This window comes from Quercus robur, chromosome 1 (assembly GCF_932294415.1).
Source record: "Quercus robur chromosome 1, dhQueRobu3.1, whole genome shotgun sequence".
Classification (NCBI taxonomy): Eukaryota; Viridiplantae; Streptophyta; class Magnoliopsida; order Fagales; family Fagaceae; genus Quercus; species Quercus robur.
In genome coordinates this window covers 7959091-7977440 of record NC_065534.1, presented here as the reverse complement: position 1 = coordinate 7977440, position 18350 = coordinate 7959091, and the positions used below count along the sequence as shown (strand labels likewise).

Here is an 18350-nt window from a genome sequence, read left to right as displayed (position 1 = left end):
TCTATTTCGACGGGTCCAAATAAATGAAGTTATGGTAGCAAACAATTCAAAGGACTCACCCCTTGAGCAGCAGCCTTGAATAATATCTAGGAAATTTGAACATAGCCTCGTTTGCCTAATTAGCCAAGCAAAGCGCACTGACCAAACCTCCTCTAAGGCCGGACAAGACCAGAGTGCATGAAGGGTCGTTTCTTGCTCCTGACCACAGCTGGGGCAGATCGGATCACAATGCACCATTCTTTTAACCAGGTTCACCCGAGAAGGCAGAGCATCAAGCCCAGCCCTCCACAATAGTATTTTAACTCTGTTTGGAGCATTCATCTTCCAGATAGCTTTCCAGATTTGCTTGGATTGGGAGATGTCCGAAGAGCTCGGGTTATCGCTGGCACCCAAATTCGAAAGAAGCCTATATCCAGACTTCACCGAGTATTCACCATTTGGAGACAAAGGCCAGAAAATTTTATCTTCACAATCCACCAAGCTGATAGGAATAGATTTGATCATTTTTGCTTCGTGGGGTAAAAAGAGGTTATCAACTAATTCATGCAGCCAGCATCTATTGACCCCATCCATCAGCACGGACACTCTAGCATCTATGCTAAGAAAATCAGGGGGAGACAAGACTCTATTAAGGTAAGGATCAGGAAGCCAGTTGTCCTGAAAAATTCTTATCTCCGAGCCGTTACCCACCCTCCATCGCATCCCTTTGCTGATCACTTCTCGCCCTTTGAGGATGCTTTTCCAAGCAAAAGAACCAGTCCCAGCCTTTGCATCGAGAATACTCCCATTCGGGAAGAACTTGGCTTTGAAGAATCTATGGAAAAGAGAATCCCCGCTGCCCAAGAGACGCCAAACTTGCTTAGCCAACATAGAGTCATTAAATTTTTGGAGGTCCTTGAAGCCCAAACCACCCATACACTTGGGTTTACACAGAGAATGCCAACTTGTCCAGTGGATTTTCCTTTGATTACCACGCTGCCCCCACCAGAATTTCCTAATTAATGTTTCAATGTCGTTGCACAGAGAGATGGGGAGCTTAAAGCAACTCATGGCATAGGCCGGGATGGCTTGGACAACGGCTTTAAGGAGGATTTCCTGGCCCACTTGAGAGAGGAGCTACTCTTTCCATCCTTGGAGCTTTGCCCAGACCTTCTCCTTAATAAAATTCAGACTGGCTCTCTTAGATTTGTCGACTAGAGCAGGGAGCCCGAGGTACTTTTCATATAGCTTGATGTCTTGAACCCCCAGGGAGTCTTTTATTTGAATTTGGGTCTCAATAGGCGTGGATTTACTGAAGAACAAACCAGTTTTGCATCTATTTAACATCTGCCCCGAAGCTCTTTCATAACAAGTTAGCAAATTCTGAACCAAATGACACTCGGCTAAGGAAGCCCTACAGAAGACTACGCTATCGTCTGCAAAGAAAAGATGCGTCAGTCTAGGACCTTTCTTACAAATGGAAACACCCCTAATGAAGCCAACATCAGCAGCACTTGCTAGGAGGCCATGAAGGCCTTCCGTGCAAAGAATAAATAAGTATGGCGACAACGGATCGCCCTGTCTAATGCCTCTGGTTGGAAAGATTGTATTCGTGGGTTCCCCATTAATCAAAATAGAGTAGCTAGCAGTCGATATACATTCCATAATTAACGCCACCCAAGACTCACAAAAACCCATCCTTTTCATCAGTGCTTCTAAGTAAGACCATTCTAACCGGTCGTAGGCTTTGCTCATATCCAATTTGAGCGCCATGAACCCGGATTTTCCAGTTTGGTGGTGTTTCATATAGTGCAGGGTCTCAAAAGCCATGAGGACATTATCAGTGATGACTTTCCCTGCCTGGAAGGCACTTTGATTTTCAGAAATGATAAATGGGAGAACAGATTTGAGCCTATTGGCAAGGACTTTTGAAACTAACTTATATATCATGTTACATAGGCTTATCGGCCTGAACTCAGTGATGCTTTCCGGAGACTTAACTTTCGGGATTAAGGTGATATTAGTGTGGTTTATTTCCTTAGGAATCTTACAATTATTTAGGCAATCCAACACAGCATTATAAACATCATCACCAAGTAAAGACCAGAATGAATGATCGAAAATCGGAAGCATACCGTCGGGGCCAGGAGCCTTAATGGGGTCCATCTCTTTAATTGCTGAATCCACTTCTTCTCTTGAGAACGATTTTGAGAGTTGGAAGTTCATTTCTGCTGAGACCGAGGGGCGGACAGCATCCAGAATTTCATTCATGTCCGATGGGTTGGAAGAGGTGAAGAGGGTGTTATAGTATTCAACAGCTATCTCCTTGATCTGACTCACCTCCGAGCACCACACATTGGCATTGTTCTTAAGGCCATGAATCTGATTCCTTCGATATCTATGGGAAGCTTTACTGTGGAAGTAGCTGGTGTTTCTATCACTGCATTTCAAAAATAAAGCTCTAGCACGTTGCTCCCACATTTGACTCTCTTTGTCAAGTAAAGCATTCACCTCCAATTGCAGGGCCTTAACTACTTCGTAGTCACCTCCCCCACTAGCAGCTGCAAGTTCAGCTTTAGCAAGCATTTTACTTTTAGAATCAATCATTTTCTTAATACAACCAAAAGATTGTTTACTCCAAATGGAAAGTCTATCACCACAGAGTTTGATCTTACCTGCAACCTGGGCCATGGTAGTATCCGGAAAGGAGTTGCCCCATGCCGAGATGACAGTTTCAGAGCATCCCCTGTCACTTAGCCACATTTTCTCAAACTTGAAGGGTCTACAAGGCTTAGGGAAGATTCCATCCGGCAACACAATGATTGGTCTGTGATCCGAAGCGTGCGAGTGAAGATGTTGTACCTGAGTTCCCGGGTTAGAAGCAAACCAAGTGTTGTTTGCTACTGCCCGATCAAGCCGTTCCAAGACCAAACCCCCCTGGCGTTTTCCTTTCCAAGTATATTTCTCTCCTCTAAAGCCCAAATCCATTAGACCTCATTCATCCAGGACTTCCCTAAACTCCATCATCATGCGATCTTGTCTCGGACCCCTGCCCAATTTTTCGTGCGCCCACATTATTTCGTTGAAATCTCCCGCACAGAGCCAGGGGAGGGAGATACGCTGGTGCAGCTGGCGCAGCAGCGCCCAAGTTTCTTGCTTCCTTCTAGAATCCGCAAAACCGTATATACCGATAAAGCGCCATCGATCCTCGCCGGAGTTCCCAACGATCGTATCCACATGGTTCGGCGAGGAGGAGATCACTTCGATGTGGACTGTCTTCTTCCAAAAGAGGCTGAGACACCCAGTACTGTTGATCCGAGGAACAATCCATGCATGATCGAAGTTCAATTTATTACACAGATAGTGAAGTCTTTCTTCATCGGCCCACGTCTCAGCCAAAAACAGGGCCACGGGATCTTGTGCTTGGACTAAAGCTTCGAGCTCACGAACGGTGCGCCGGTTCCCAAGCCCGCGCACGTTCCAGCATAGCCAACTCATGGCTGCCGACGGGGCTGGGAGCCAGCCGCCGCCGATGGGAGATTGTTCTCATTGTAATGGGGAGTTTCAATAGCTCTGCGTTTTGGGGATGAAGAATAATCTGGAAAAGGAAGGGAGATTCTCTTACCAATAATGATGTTAGCTTCTTGTGGTTCTGAGATAATGGGAGGCCTTTGGATCCGGGCCCATTTCTTCCCAGCTTGGGCCTGAGTGGACAAGGCATGAGGGTCATGGTTTGAGATATCACATAAGGGAATGGGCTCGGTGGGCTGGGCTTGATTCCCGTTCGTGGCTGGGTTGGAGTGAAACGAGGGCCTAACAACCTCTGCAGATATATGTTCCCGCTCGTTTGTATTTGAAAGCCCTTCATGCACGCTCCCACATTCAAATAGATTGATATCTTTATCAATCTCTCGGATTAAGTGCTCAAAGTCTCCTTGATGAGTGGGTTTCCGAGAAACGTTAGGTTTTGTCAAGTCCGAGATGTCCGAGGCAGCATTGAACCCCCGTGAGTTGCGGGATAGCCCAGGTTCGTACAAGGATCATTAACTGCCGTCGAGCGGTTGTCTGCTGGTTCAGCGACCAACGGACGGTTCTTTTCGTACGATTGAGGTGTCAAAGTTGAAGCATTTTGAATCGGATTTTCCATTTTCTTCTTGGCAAAAAAGCCTGGGACCGCCACTACATTTTTCCGCGCTGCTACAAACGGAGGGGCTCTCATCCAAGCCCCAAACTGTTGGTCTTTCTGCTGGAGTGAGCCCTCGCTATCGATCCATTTCTCGTAGTCTTTATCGGAGTGAGTGAGCCGGCCACACCAGTAACAGAGGTTGGGGAGTCTCTTGTACTTAAAAGAAACCCAGCATTCTCTGTCATCATCCAAGGTGATGAGTCGCCCACGGCAAAGAGGTAGAGAAATGTCAATGGACACTCTGACTCTAATGAAGCTTCCGCCGTCGCAGTCAGGGGGATCCTTTGGGTGTTGTATAATCCCAATTGTTTCACATATCTGTTCTGCAACTTCTATTTTCCTGTAACATAATGGTATATCATAGACTTGAACCCAGAAGGAGACTTTGTTGAAATTACACACCTCTAGTGCTAACTCCTTACTGAATTTTGAAAAGGCCATTAGATATTTGTCAAAGCACCACGGTTCCGACGATAGAATTCTGTCCACTTCCGCTTCATTATCAAAGGAGAGCAGGATAATATGATCTCCATTATTCTTGATGCTAAAACCCTTTTTTGATCTCCATAAGGGTGAAAAGGTTCTTGCTATTGCATCAATATTCAAAACACGCTTAGTGAAGAACTTAGCTGCAATGGTGAAATCATTTGTCGCTTGTTCTTTTTTCAACCTAAGACCTGTACCCTCTCTATCTGAAAGGGAGAGAGAGCTCCAATGTTTTGTGAGATCGTCCATTCCACTGTGAACTATGCATATAATTTAAAGGTGTTTCCCAAATCCCTCGAAGGAATAATACCACTAACCTTGAGAAAACACAATTAACTCAAGGGACAAAACCTCCTTCCAAGGAAGGGACGACAATGCCACACTACAGCAGAGTTCTCAGGGAGAAGCTTTACTAGAGCAGGCAACCTTTTTTGAGTGTTTTTGGGCTTTTACTTAGTCAATTACTTCCATTTTATCCAAGTCTAGATGTTCAATTAAAATTTTCAAATTACGAAACTTCCATTTAAATGCTAAACTATACGTATAAAGATTCTTCCTATAAAGGAGTTAATTACCGTGTTGAAAGACCCTTGCTTTACTTGATTGATTTGCATCGTAGTCAGAGGTCCTTTAATAGAACATGATAAGGAAAAGACTGGGTTCAGTATCTTGTGGTCTGGACCCATTTAGATGTGATGCAGACATGATGTGAATTTAGAAGTGATCTAACAGTATCCTACTTTGACATTTTCTTGCCGAAAATTTTAAAGAATAATAGTGCACGATTATTGTCTTTGTCTTTTTTAAGATATAAATTCAAAAAAAATACAAAGTTCATAAATTTGGAAATGTGGGGTAGACAAGCAAAGCAAATCAACTCCAAAAAACAAAGGGAAGAAACAAAGCACGGGTCTGTTTCACAAGGTAAGGGATCGTATAATCAAAGAGAACAGCTTTGTTTTGTTTTGTTCTTCATATGATCACATCAAACATGAAAATTATGTTTGCTATACACATCAAACAGGAAATTATTAACATCGATCTAATGCATGCATCTTTTAACCAAAGCCTCACCCATATCCTCATGACCGAGCTTTTTTAGAGAGAGAGAGAGAGAGGACATCTACTTAGAATAAGCACAATATGTAAACGAACTTCGGTTATGCTTTAAATTTCAAAATGATAAGAGAAAATAATTATCTTATTTATAAAATCTTTGAATTTTAAAATTTTCATATTTTTAAAAGTTATGTACAAAACTTAAGTTAATTGATAAAATAATAAAGAGAGATGTTATGTCTACAATATTTTTACAACAAATTAAAGGTGGTTAGTTGTTATTGGTTCAAATTTGAACCTAACACTAAGATTACTTTTTTATCTTAATAATAATAACTAGTAACAACTTGCCACTTATGATTTGTTGTAAAAATGTTATAAAAATATTGTGGAAATATCATCTGTCAATAATAAATAGTTAATTTTATATCTATACAAAATTAACCTTAGCAATATTTTTAAGATTCCCAAGGCGTGTTTGAAAATTATCGAGAGCACCAATTTCTTTGAATTATTTCCAGCAAATACATAGGATGCACCCAATAAATAGTAACCGCTAAATTAATTTTGTGACAAGAACTTTCTAAGAAAGAGGAGATTCATTAATTTTTTTTTTTTTTTTTTTTTTTTTTTTTTGAGGATCGAAATTCATAAAAGATTAATTAGTAAGATATTCATATAACATAAGACCAAAAACATCAAATAATGTTTGCAAGAATGACTGAAAAACTTTCAGTGTTACCTCTAAATTTATCGACATAAAAAAGACTATGAAACACTTACAATTTTCCCCTCTAAACTTATTAAAATGTGACAGTTCTTGTTATCGGTACTTACATGGTATATAAATTTAGGATCTAGGTCTTTTATATAAATGGATTTAAAAAAAAAAAAAAAAAAAACAGTGGTATATTATTATTGCCCAATCTCCATCAATCTCTTATGTATGTGGTCAAGAGTTTATAGTTTAGTTGCAATATTTATCTCTTTTTTATATAAGCAAAACTATGGTTTAAGTCCTCTTTCTCCAATTTGTAATAATTAAATTATTTTGAAGGAAAAAAAAACACTAATATATGTGGGCTAGTGACCTTTAAGTCAAATGACATTTCTTAGTATTTTAATATTCACTTATCCAAATCCTACCTCCCAACTTAAAATCTACAAATAAATAAATAATGTATATGAGGTATTTATGTCTTTCAATTTTGGAGTCATCTATGCTATAATTTTGATAGGGATGAAACTATAAGTTTTGCAATTACGAATAAATTATAGGTTTCGAGACATTTCATAAAAATAAAAAATAAAAACCCTAAGAGAAATTTTTATAATTTTCCAAATAAGGAAGCTAATTAATTCCAATTGAATAAGTCCAATGACACTTTAAAAAAAATTGACATAAATCATTAAAAAATAATAATAAAAGTTTTGCTAGTGATTGGTATATGTAAAGATGATTGTTTACATCACCACAGCCACAACTTCCAATTTTAAAAAATTATTGAATAACTATGTAAAATACAAGGTTTTTAGACCCGGATAGTTCTATAAACCATAAAAGGGAAATGTTTAAGATTTTTAAGGTCGAACCGTGATGAGGTCATAATTAATTTAATAATTAATTAAAATATAGATAAATATATTAAATTAATAAAAATTGAAAAATTACCTAAAATAGTTCCAAATATTTGACTATTCAATCCAATAAACTTTTTTATTTTATTTTTCAAGAACCCAATATAAAAGTTAATAGACATTTCCTATAAAATTATTTGGAAAAAAAAAAAAAAAAGTTAATAGACATTCCCCATGAAATAATCAATTAGTTCCAAATTACCTAAAATAGTTCCAAATAGTTCCGCCAGTTTGGTTACTAGTTTGTCTCCCTATAACTTTTGTTGAGAGACGCAAGGCTCTGGTACTTTGCCTATTCCCCCATGAAATTTTAAAAATAAAATATAAACTAAAGCTAGAAGCCTAGAAGAGTGAGAAAGGAAAACATTGTTTTGTCTATCGGATTAAAATCGAAACCCAAGAATATAGCCTGTGGTTGACAGTCAGGTTGAGTAAATGAGAAGGCAAAAACAAGAAATAACAAGAGAGAAGAGAAAATGAAGAATACTGAGACAGAGAAAGAACAAGAGAGAGCGATATTGAGAAGAAGAGTGAGAAGAAACTATGATGTGATCTCAAGTCTCAACGTTTAACAGCATGTTTGAAGCTACAATAATGGAAATCTACTTCTGTAAGCTTGTAGAAAATGTTTTTATTTATTATTTTATTTATTTATTTATTTATTTATTTTTTAAAGTTCAAATACAAAGGGAATAAGAAACCGTGAGAAGCGGTTTTCAGAACCGTAAGGTCCAACGCGGTCCGCACGGATCCTTGTTTTTTGCACATGGAGCGATTCTTGAAACTAAAAGAATTGCAAAAATAAATAGTTCAAGGTTTTCCGGTTGGACCGTATGGTCCGGTCTGATCCGACTTTCAAAACCTTTGTAAAATAGAGCAGCCTTTTTTTTACAAGAAATAATAGTATAGTAATTACTTGAATTCAAATGGATAAAATTAAAACTTTGTTGGTGTGCAAAGTTTTGTCAAACTGGCTGTGTCTCAAAAGAGAAGGAAAAAAAGAAAAAAGAAAAAGAAAAAAACACAAGCATAATTCTTTAGTGGTAGATAGGTCATGTACAACTCATTGTTCACGAGTCGATATATATCTCATGCCCTACACAATTTGTTTAAAGTTTAAACTATATTTATCCATTCATAAAGGTTTTGAATCGTGAGTGATGGAAGAGATATATACGCATAGACTTAGATGCCAGTTTTGTCAATTTTTCTACGACACACGTGCTTTGATTAAGCTGGTTCATTGTAATTCTTTGCAATGTTAATTTTATACAAATAGGTAGGAGGAAATAATAAACTAATTAAGTTATTCTTTGGTTTTTAGTTTGCACCCATCGTTTTAATTGGGTATTTATTTTAAGAATGAATTCAATCAAACTTCGATGATGCATTAATCAACTGGACTATTGGCAAATGAACTCGTTCATATAGATTGACTCCATAAACCCAACAAACATGTGTTGCAAAGAAAGATTGTCATATTGACAACTTGTTCATTAAACTATTAACATTAAACCAAGGATTTATTCAAAAAAAAAAAAAAAAAAAAACATTAAACCAAGGATTGCTATCTTGTTCATTAAACTACGAGAATTGTGAAAAAAATATCTATCTTTATTAATGGCCAAAAATTATATATATCGCTCTCATTGCAACAGAAAACCAGTTGTGGATTGAGTAGACAAGAAATCCCTTAAGAGTTAAGAGTTTGGACCCTGTTAGCTGAGCTTTGTGTGGATCTGGTGTGCTGACAAAGCATATTATTTTATCTAATTTTTTAATCAAAATTTTTAATTGGATCATGGATGTTGAAAAATTTTAAATTAATAAAGAAAAAAGTCCCACCGACAGCAGAAGATGGATCAACGTGGGAGGAGCGAGAGGCTCTTTGGATGCACAAAAGGGCAGCTTAAAACTAAAGATGCCCTTTAATTTCTTCAAAATGTTTGTTGGATTTTTTTTGGGTGCATTTAGCATCATTTTTGTAACATTTTAGTTAGTTATCAAGCTTGCAAAATTATTTAGTAAATTAGCATTTCAAATGTCTAAAACTCGAGTTCAAAGATAGAATTTGAGTTTTTGAGACTCCAGTTACAAGTGATGGCAATCTAACATGGAAAAAAAAAAATCTACATGGAACTCGAGTTCCACCATTCTCTACGTACATCTGTTTCTCTTCTTCTTCTTCCTTCAAGATTTGGTCCTCTGTTCTTCTTCTTCTTCTTTTTTACCCTTTTGGATTTGGTTCTTCTTCTTCTTCTTCCTTCTAGATATGGTCCTTTGTTCTTCTAAATTTGGTCCTCTATTCTTCTTTTTTTCCTTCTTCATATCTACTTCTATAGAACTTGAGTTTAAAAAACCCAAATTCCGCGTGGATAAATTGTTTTACATCAGCACTAGAACTCCTTGACTTGGTCACCAAACTCAAGTCTCAATGACTATAAAAATTAAGGAAAATTCTAACAAGTGTTCTTAGGGTACTGGTTAATAATTCATTTAAAGAAAGTTTTTATGAGAAATATTGACAGTTTTTTTCATTTCCCATAAAAGTGGTATCAAAACTTTCTTAAAATGGATTATTAATGAGTACCTTAAGAACATGAACCAAAAATTAATGCTACTTTGATAAATTTCCCCCTATTTCTAGGTGTCTACTCTATATGGGCCCCTTGTATACAATACACACGCTCTTCCTATATATTATTAGATCAAATCATTATGAAGTTGAAATAATAATAAGATATGATTTCAATATGACAAGTGAGGTCCAGTACTGCGAGCGTATAAAGATCAATTCACTTTATATTTCTGAAAAAAAAAAAATTTCACAGTATATTTAATATTTTATTCATCTATTAAATTCTGTACACGATTCTCTAAAACAAGAAATTCTGAACCATGCTTGTATAAAATGCTCTACAAATAAACTTCATTAAGACATTGTTAACAAAAAAAACCATTTTAATCTTTAATTGTATTATTATTTTTAGTTACATTGAAAGAATTTAATGTAAACAGGAGGTATTTTTTTTTGTTAAATTACAACTTCCACTCATGTGATTTAACTGAAATTTAAGTTGTCTATTTATGATTTAAAATTTGACACTTTACCTATCTAAAATTTGATCAAAATTTAAATTGCCTATTTGTAGTTTGAAATTTCATAATACATGTAAATGTTTCGATGAATAGTTTCTTGTATTTTTATTTTTATTTTAAATATTTTTGGAGAGAAACATAAAAAAAGTGGAGTAAAATTGCGTATTTAGCTCTATTTTTAACAGATGTTGGTTATAGAAATCTAATTGAGCTAACCTTAGGTGAATAAAATATCAAATTTCAAATCACAAATGAACAACTTAAATTTCAACTAAAATACATATGGATTAATTGTAATTTACCCTTTTTTTTTTTTTTTTTTTTTTTTTTCTGAGTTTTTTGAGAAGATAAACAGGAGGTTATTAATTGACAATGATTTTATTAAAAAAGCCATATAATAATTTCAAGCGCTGATAAGATTTACAGTGTGCCATCGCCTGTCCTTTTCCTTGCTTCTTTTTTCTTTTTCTTTTTTTCCAGTTCCGTAATTAATATATTGCTACTCTATAAAAGGCCATAAGGTGGTACCTAGAATAACCAAGATATCAGTTATGGAGTTTCAAGGCTATAAACTCTTAGGCTTCCTACTTCTGCTTGGCTCTTTGAGTCATAGCATTGCTGTTGCACCAAGAAATGTCACTGCTTCACTCAACCGGAACAGTTTTCCGGCCGGTTTCATTTTTGGGACAGCGTCGGCTTCTTACCAGGTAAGTCCTTGGTTTTGCACATGTTTGTATAATATCTAATGGAGTTTTGCTTCAAGTGTCCTGAGAGTATGAGATATCATGCATAACGCATATGTGCCATTGTGTGCTTAAATTTCAGTATGAAGGTGCAGCAAAGGAAGGAGGTAAAGGACCAAGTATATGGGATACTTACACCCATAAATATCCAGGTCTCTCTCTCTCTCTCTCTCTCTCTCTCTCTCTCTCTCCACATATGCTTACCCTCTATCTCTAAAAGTTACGCACAACCCATGACTTAACTCAGAAGTCTCGAGTTCAGTGCATTTTGTATGGATTCACACAGTGATAAATAAGTTCATTTCATTTTTTTTGAGTAAAATACAGAAATTATTCTGAGGTTTGAGTTAACGCCAAGTATTATTAATTTTTTTTCAAAAATATTGAATTTTCTCCCTTACACAAAAGTCACTTAACAGTTAACATCATTGAAAAATTATGTTGTTCTTTTAGCTTCCTTCCTCATCTCTAGATACTATTTATTTACCATGACTACCCAAACACTTTCGCCATCATATAATTGCCACAATATAGTCATTTGTAAGAGTAGGATTATGGAGGGAAAGTCTTTATGACCCGTAACAAGTCTAGTTATTGCTCAAACAGTCCTACACTTTCACGTTATACAAGAGTAAAGATTAAGTGGGAGAATACAGAGACTACATGCACAAACTTTCTTCAATTTTTGAAAAAATTTGGTGTAACGTGGTGAGTTGCAGTACAAGTCGTCGCACCAGAACTGCTCTTAATTTTTTTTTTTTAATATATTCTTACAGTGGTGGGGACCACTGTAAGAACTTGTCTTGGAGCCTGGTTTGAAAACCATGCTCTTACCGGGGTTTATAAAACTAGATAATAATAAGAAGCATGGGGCCAAATTGTTTTTTGTTTTATATGTTTTTGCTAAAACTAAAATGCTTTGACTTTTAAGGAGAAATAGATTTACAGAAATCAAACCATGTGGCTCTCGCCCCCCCTTCCCTCCGCCCCTGCATGTGGTTTCAGCAGCTTTAGGGGGAGAAGAGGACATAGATGAAAGCTACGAAATTGCATTTCTGCTAAATTGCTGTAATAAAATTTCGACAAGTACTTCTCCGTTGAACCAAATATTTTTGGACCGGACAAAATTGACACTAACCCGGTAAAAAAAGAGTATGGATAAGAATTTTTGGACTCATGACTCTGGGACCGCCGTACCCGCTTCCGACGCGGCGACGCGCGAGCGACGCCGCGTCCAGGTTTTTTTTTTTTTTTTTTTTCGACTCGCGCCGACTCGGGTCGTATCGGGCGAAACCGCCGAAACACACCGATACTAGCGCCGAACCGGCCGATTTAGGCCGAAATTACAAAAAAAGGGGGGGACGTTTTGAGGTATGTGGGTGATGTGAGAGAGTGCTTGTGTGTGAGGCAGAGAGAAAACGAAAGAGAAAACAAGTTAAATAAATACTTATCTGCTTTCGGAATTCGGAATCAAGAACTCGGTCTTGTTTGTGGTCTATTTTGTTGCTGGTTTTTTCCTGTGTATCGTGTTTCTATTTTGATGCTTTGGCTGGCTGTACTGTTTTCTTTCTTTCCGTTTAATGAAATTTCAGTCACCTTTCCAAAAAAAGAAAAGAAGCAGAAGTGTGTAGAATGGGTTGTGGGGGTAGGTAGGGTAATAAATAGGAGGGATGTTTAAACAAATTTATTACTTTTTTATTTTACCATCCGAGAGATTTATCAATTTGTTTAATTATTTTATTGGGAATGTGTATTGCATTTTGTACACGTGGTAGAGCTAATATTTCACACAAACTCAATAATTAAAATAGTGAGTAATTAAGGAGAAAAATAAATAAATAAGAAACAAAAAATAAAAATTTATGGGTTTAAGCAAGTTAATATTTAGTTGTTTAACCTTATTTTGATATTTAAAAAAAAAACCTAAACTCACTTAATTAAGCATTAATTTAGTTAATAGTTACTATTGATCTATTGTTCTAAAATTTGATATATGTTTATATAATATGAAAAAGTATGTTTAGTAATATATTAAAAATATAAATAAAAATATTTTTAGAAATTTTTTAATTGCCGCACCCACACCCAACTCTTTCCAAAATTGCCGAGTCCCGTACCCATACCCACACTGGGAAAGGCACTCATAATTCATAACTCATGAGAAAGTTTGAAACCGACCAATGGATCACATGAGTCGGCCTACTTTATTTCAAATGGATTTTTTTAAATAATTTAATTAAAATTTTTTTTCTGAGTTTGTGTTAAATGTTAATTCTATCTCACATTTTCGATGTTTGTAAGGTACGTTTGGTACACTGAATGCAAATTACATTAGGAATAGTAATTTTTATTACTGGGAATAGAAGATATTGTAATGGAATAGCGATTACTATTCATAAGTTTGGTTGTTACATATGAAAAACTTGTAAAAGAAGATGTATAAGGAAACTTTATATTTTTGGAAATATATTAATTTGAATACCTATTATATATACTAAGGAATAACTATTACATCCATTTTAAAGAAGAATAGCTATTCTTCAATTTAAATAATAGTCATTCCAATGTAATAATTAACCCATGTAATAAAGATGCAACCAAATGACCAAGTTACTATTACACATGAATAACTATTCCATTACAGGAGCTATTACAACATACCAAACGTATTTATTTCCTATTTTTTGCCTATGTTTTGTTTTTCTCACAAAAACTAATAAATTCTTTTTTTCACACTTTAAGGTTCACCTATAAATGTGTAAATATAAGAATTTATGCTTTATTTAACTTTTGTTTTTTATTTTATTTTATTTTTTATGTGTATTTTTTTCTCTTGTTAGCATTGAAAGGAAGATAAATACAATATTAATTTATTTTTTTTAATGTTTTATTAATTTTGGTTTATGAAAAAAAAGAGAGGATCATATTGAGTTTGACTTGTGGCTCAAAGTAAGGCATAACAAAATTTACATCTTCTAAATATAATATTTGTGATGAATTACAGATAAGATAGCAGATGGAAGTAATGGAGATGTAGCTGTGGATCAATATCATCGCTACAAGGTACATGAATGGACGAACAAAACATAAAATGAAATGAAGCCTCACCCATGCGTGTTTGGAATTTTATGAAAGTTTTAAGGCCCATCCTGCTTAAAAAATTTGGTTATTCCAAATATTGAGCCAAACTAATAATTACAAACTGGAAAGGAACTTAAACTATTTTTTGTAAATATTTATTTCTTTTTTATTATTTTTTGTTCTTGTTTTAGGAAGACGTAGGGATTATGAAGGAGATGAATTTAGATGCATACAGGTTCTCAATCTCATGGCCCCGAATTTTACCAAGTAAGATTATTTGCATTAATATTTACTTTGAGATTTATGAGGTATAATTGAGTATACATCAGGGACCTGAATTAATATAATTATGCCCTTCTATTCTATGTTCCTAACAATTTTATCATAGGGTCTAATTTCAGAAGGAAAACTTAGCGGTGGTGTAAATAGAGAAGGAATCAAGTACTACAACAGCCTCATCAACGAGCTTCTAGGAAAAGGTCAAGATTCAATCTTAAAATTTCATTATATCATCAACTTATTTTACTTTTTTAATTCATGATTTAATTTTTTCTATTAATGAATGTAGGTTTAAAGCCCTTTGTGACAATTTTCCATTGGGATCTTCCCCAAGCCTTAGAAGATGAGTATGGTGGTTTCTTAAGTCCCCACATTGTGTAAGTGACTGAGTCACCAAATAATTTGCAACTCTTCTCCATCCATTTATAGACTTTTTACATACTTTTATCATATCATAATTAATATTTAAATGACTCCCATTATTAGGATAAAAGAAAAAATATTGAGGACCCATCAGGATACTAAGTGAATTTAATTATTTAACCATTATTTTAACACTCTTAGAGTTTAAGTAATAACTAAATGTTAATGACATCTTTTATGGTATCTTATGTTTATGATTCAAACTCCATCTCCCTTTCCCATACTATCTATCTATCTCAAAAAAAACAAAAAACAAAAAATTCTGCTCTCGTTTTGTCTTAGACTCTCCTTTGTTAGGTGGGGCACAATGTAGGGTGGAGCGTAACATAAGAGACTGAAGCAGAGATAGGTTCAATCTCAATGCCATGATAAAATAAATAAATTATAATTTGTCTCAAAAGGCTAAACTACTAACGAAAAAAAAATGAATTTAATTATTTAATGATTATTCTAACATACACGTCTAATATTTAGGTATGATTTTCGGGACTATGCGGAACTTTGCTTCAAGGAATTTGGTGATCGGGTAAAGCACTGGATCACACTAAATGAGCCATATTCCTTCAGCGATGGTGGTTATGTAACAGGGCAGAAAGCACCTGGTCGATGTTCTGCCTGGCAAAATCGAAATTGCACTGGGGGGAATTCAGGAATAGAGCCATATTTGGTGACACACCACCAGCTGCTTGCTCATGCAGCCGCGGTTAAAGTGTACAAGCAAAAATATCAGGTTTGACTTATCAAACTTCAACATAAAGAAACCAAATATTTCCATTTTATTACGCTAAAAAGATACTCATTGCACATGATATAATGAGTATCTCTTAGACCACATGAATGTCAATTTCGAAATATGATTAAGTGAAGTTTAGTTAAATTAACTACTAAAGTCTCTTACCATCAAATAAGAAATCTAAGATTTGAATCCTGCCTATACTAAAATTCAAATGGTGTCTTAGTCGATGATATGAGCAATCATAATGAAATTGATACCATAGGTTAAAATTTTAATGTATCTATCAGAATACTTTGATAAATATAGAAATCTCAAGCATAAGCTCTGAGTGTCTCAAAAAATGTTAACAATTCACATGCAGGCAGCACAGAAAGGTGTTATAGGGATAACACTAGTGAGTCACTGGATGGTGCCATACTCTAATGCGAACGGCAACCAGAATGCGGCACAACGTGCCCTTGATTTCATGCTGGGATGGTAAGTTCTGCTTGCTGGTTTTCATTTTACATTTTATATAATTTAATCTTTGTCCTTTGACAAACTTAAATATTTCTATCGACAAAAAAATCCCAAAAAGAACATAATTTCTTTTTAAATTCTAATAAATATACAAAAGTTATTACATCCACATAGCTTGCACAAATTTATTCAAGTTAAATTTAACAGATTAATAGTTAGCATAAATTTTAAATATTCCTTTGTTATTGCAGGTTTTTGGACCCATTGACAAATGGTGACTATCCACATAGCATGCAATCTCTCGTTAAAGACCGATTACCCAAGTTCACCAAAGAGCAGTCCAAGCTAGTAAGAGGATCATTTGATTTTATAGGATTAAACTATTATACTGCTTATTATGCAACTTATGCACCTCAACCTAATGGTGTAAAAGCAAGTTACGCGACAGATTCTAGTGCTAATCTTACTGGTAAGTACAAATTCAACATTTGAAGCCAAGCTTATCAGTTTCTTATGTATCTAATATAAGAATACTAACTAGAACATATTTTTTCTTGTTTTCGCAGCTTCGCGCAATGGAATCCTCATTGGTGCTCCGGTATGCACTAGTTAATTAAATACATGTCAACATTTTTGTTTTAGTTTTATGAAGGTCCTCAACTATCAATTTTACCAACTCAATTTATATGACAAATAAAATTTGGCTCTAAACATGTTTGAATCTATCTTTTCCAATTCATTTCATGGAAAATTATAAGACTATCCATGTCTATTATTTAAACAAGTCACATGAGTCATTTAAAAATTTATATGACTAAAATTACACATGGATAGTCTCTTCAATTATGACATCATGGGTTGAGCAATATAGCATCAAAAATGTATGGAAACAAACTTTTTTCTTTCTATTTTCTTTTCTTGTATTTAAAAATAAAGCACATCGTGTTGAGGCTTATGTAGTTACGTTAATATTCCTAAATAATCACAGGCTGCTTCAAGTTGGCTCTATGTGTATCCTAGAGGAATTCGAGATCTTTTGCTCTACACAAAGAGGAAGTACAATAATCCACTAATTTACATCACTGAGAATGGTAATTTCCTCTAACTTCTTTTTTTATTTATATTTATAATCCCAAATTATTAGGTTTCCATTTGATGCTAAATTCTCCTAACTATATTTATAGGAGTTGATGAGTTCAATAATGCCACTTTGTCACTTGAGGAAGCCCTTGCTGACAACCAAAGAATTGAGTATTACCATAGCCATCTTTGGTACCTTCTTAGGGCTATGAAGTAAGTGCTTAACATTAACAAAAAGAAAGTTTGATTTACCAATGAAATAGTCTTTTAATAATATAATTATATAACAATCTAAAATAAAATAGATTTCTTATCCATCTCTCTCTCTCTCTCTCTCTCTCTCTCTCTCTCTCTCTCTCTCTCTCTCTCTCTCTCTCTCTCTCTCTCTCTCTCTCTCCTGCAGAAATCTAACTGGTGTTGATTTCTTTTCTATGGTATAGGGATGGCGTTAATGTAAAGGGATACTTTGCCTGGTCATTGTTGGACAACTTTGAGTGGAGTTCAGGTTACACCGTTCGATTTGGAATCAACTATGTAGACTACAAAAATGGGTTAAAAAGACACCCAAAACATTCAGCCCATTGGTTCAAGAATTTTCTCAAAAAGTAGACATGGACTATGCTTGTATTATGAACTAATAATTTCTTCTCCAAATAATAAACTGAAAATAATTTCTTCTTCATTTGTATGGACTTTGAATTATGTAATCGGTATCTATGTACGTGTCTCAAATTATTGTTAAATAATGACTTAATAAGAGGGCACTCCAACTGATTTGGATTTTCAATGAATTAATTTTGCCATCTTTTACTTGTTTCGAAAATGTTCAAGAGTGTGAATACCTACCTAGATACTTTTGAATTATTTTTCACACTAGAATATTTATTGAAAGCTCAATTAGTGTGACAACACTAATGCTTGTTCAGATCCTAATTTTAAAATTACAGCTAGATTACTTTTATTCTAACTTATCAAATTGCGGAATAAGAGTAAATAAGCGAAATAAATTGGTAACACTACTCTAAGACATACTCAACCACAATGAACAGTAAAAGAAAAGCTCAAAAAGTAGAGAAGGGAGATGTAAACATAAAATAAAACC

General features: G+C 34.9%; 1 protein-coding gene across 1 annotated transcript; it reads left to right on the top strand.

The window, feature by feature from the left end:
- Nucleotides 1-10961: 10961 nt before the first annotated feature.
- On the top strand, nucleotides 10962-18039 carry LOC126718628 (beta-glucosidase 12-like). The gene is made up of 13 exons (XM_050420935.1): nucleotides 10962-11154; nucleotides 11273-11342; nucleotides 14195-14253; nucleotides 14463-14538; nucleotides 14673-14750; nucleotides 14840-14927; nucleotides 15448-15703; nucleotides 16071-16186; nucleotides 16420-16637; nucleotides 16735-16766; nucleotides 17157-17259; nucleotides 17353-17461; nucleotides 17689-18039. The coding sequence occupies exons 1-13, from the start codon at nucleotides 10999-11001 to the stop codon at nucleotides 17855-17857; spliced, it is 1530 nt and encodes a 509-aa protein (XP_050276892.1). The 5' UTR covers nucleotides 10962-10998; the 3' UTR covers nucleotides 17858-18039.
- The last annotated feature ends 311 nt before the right edge of the window (nucleotides 18040-18350 follow it).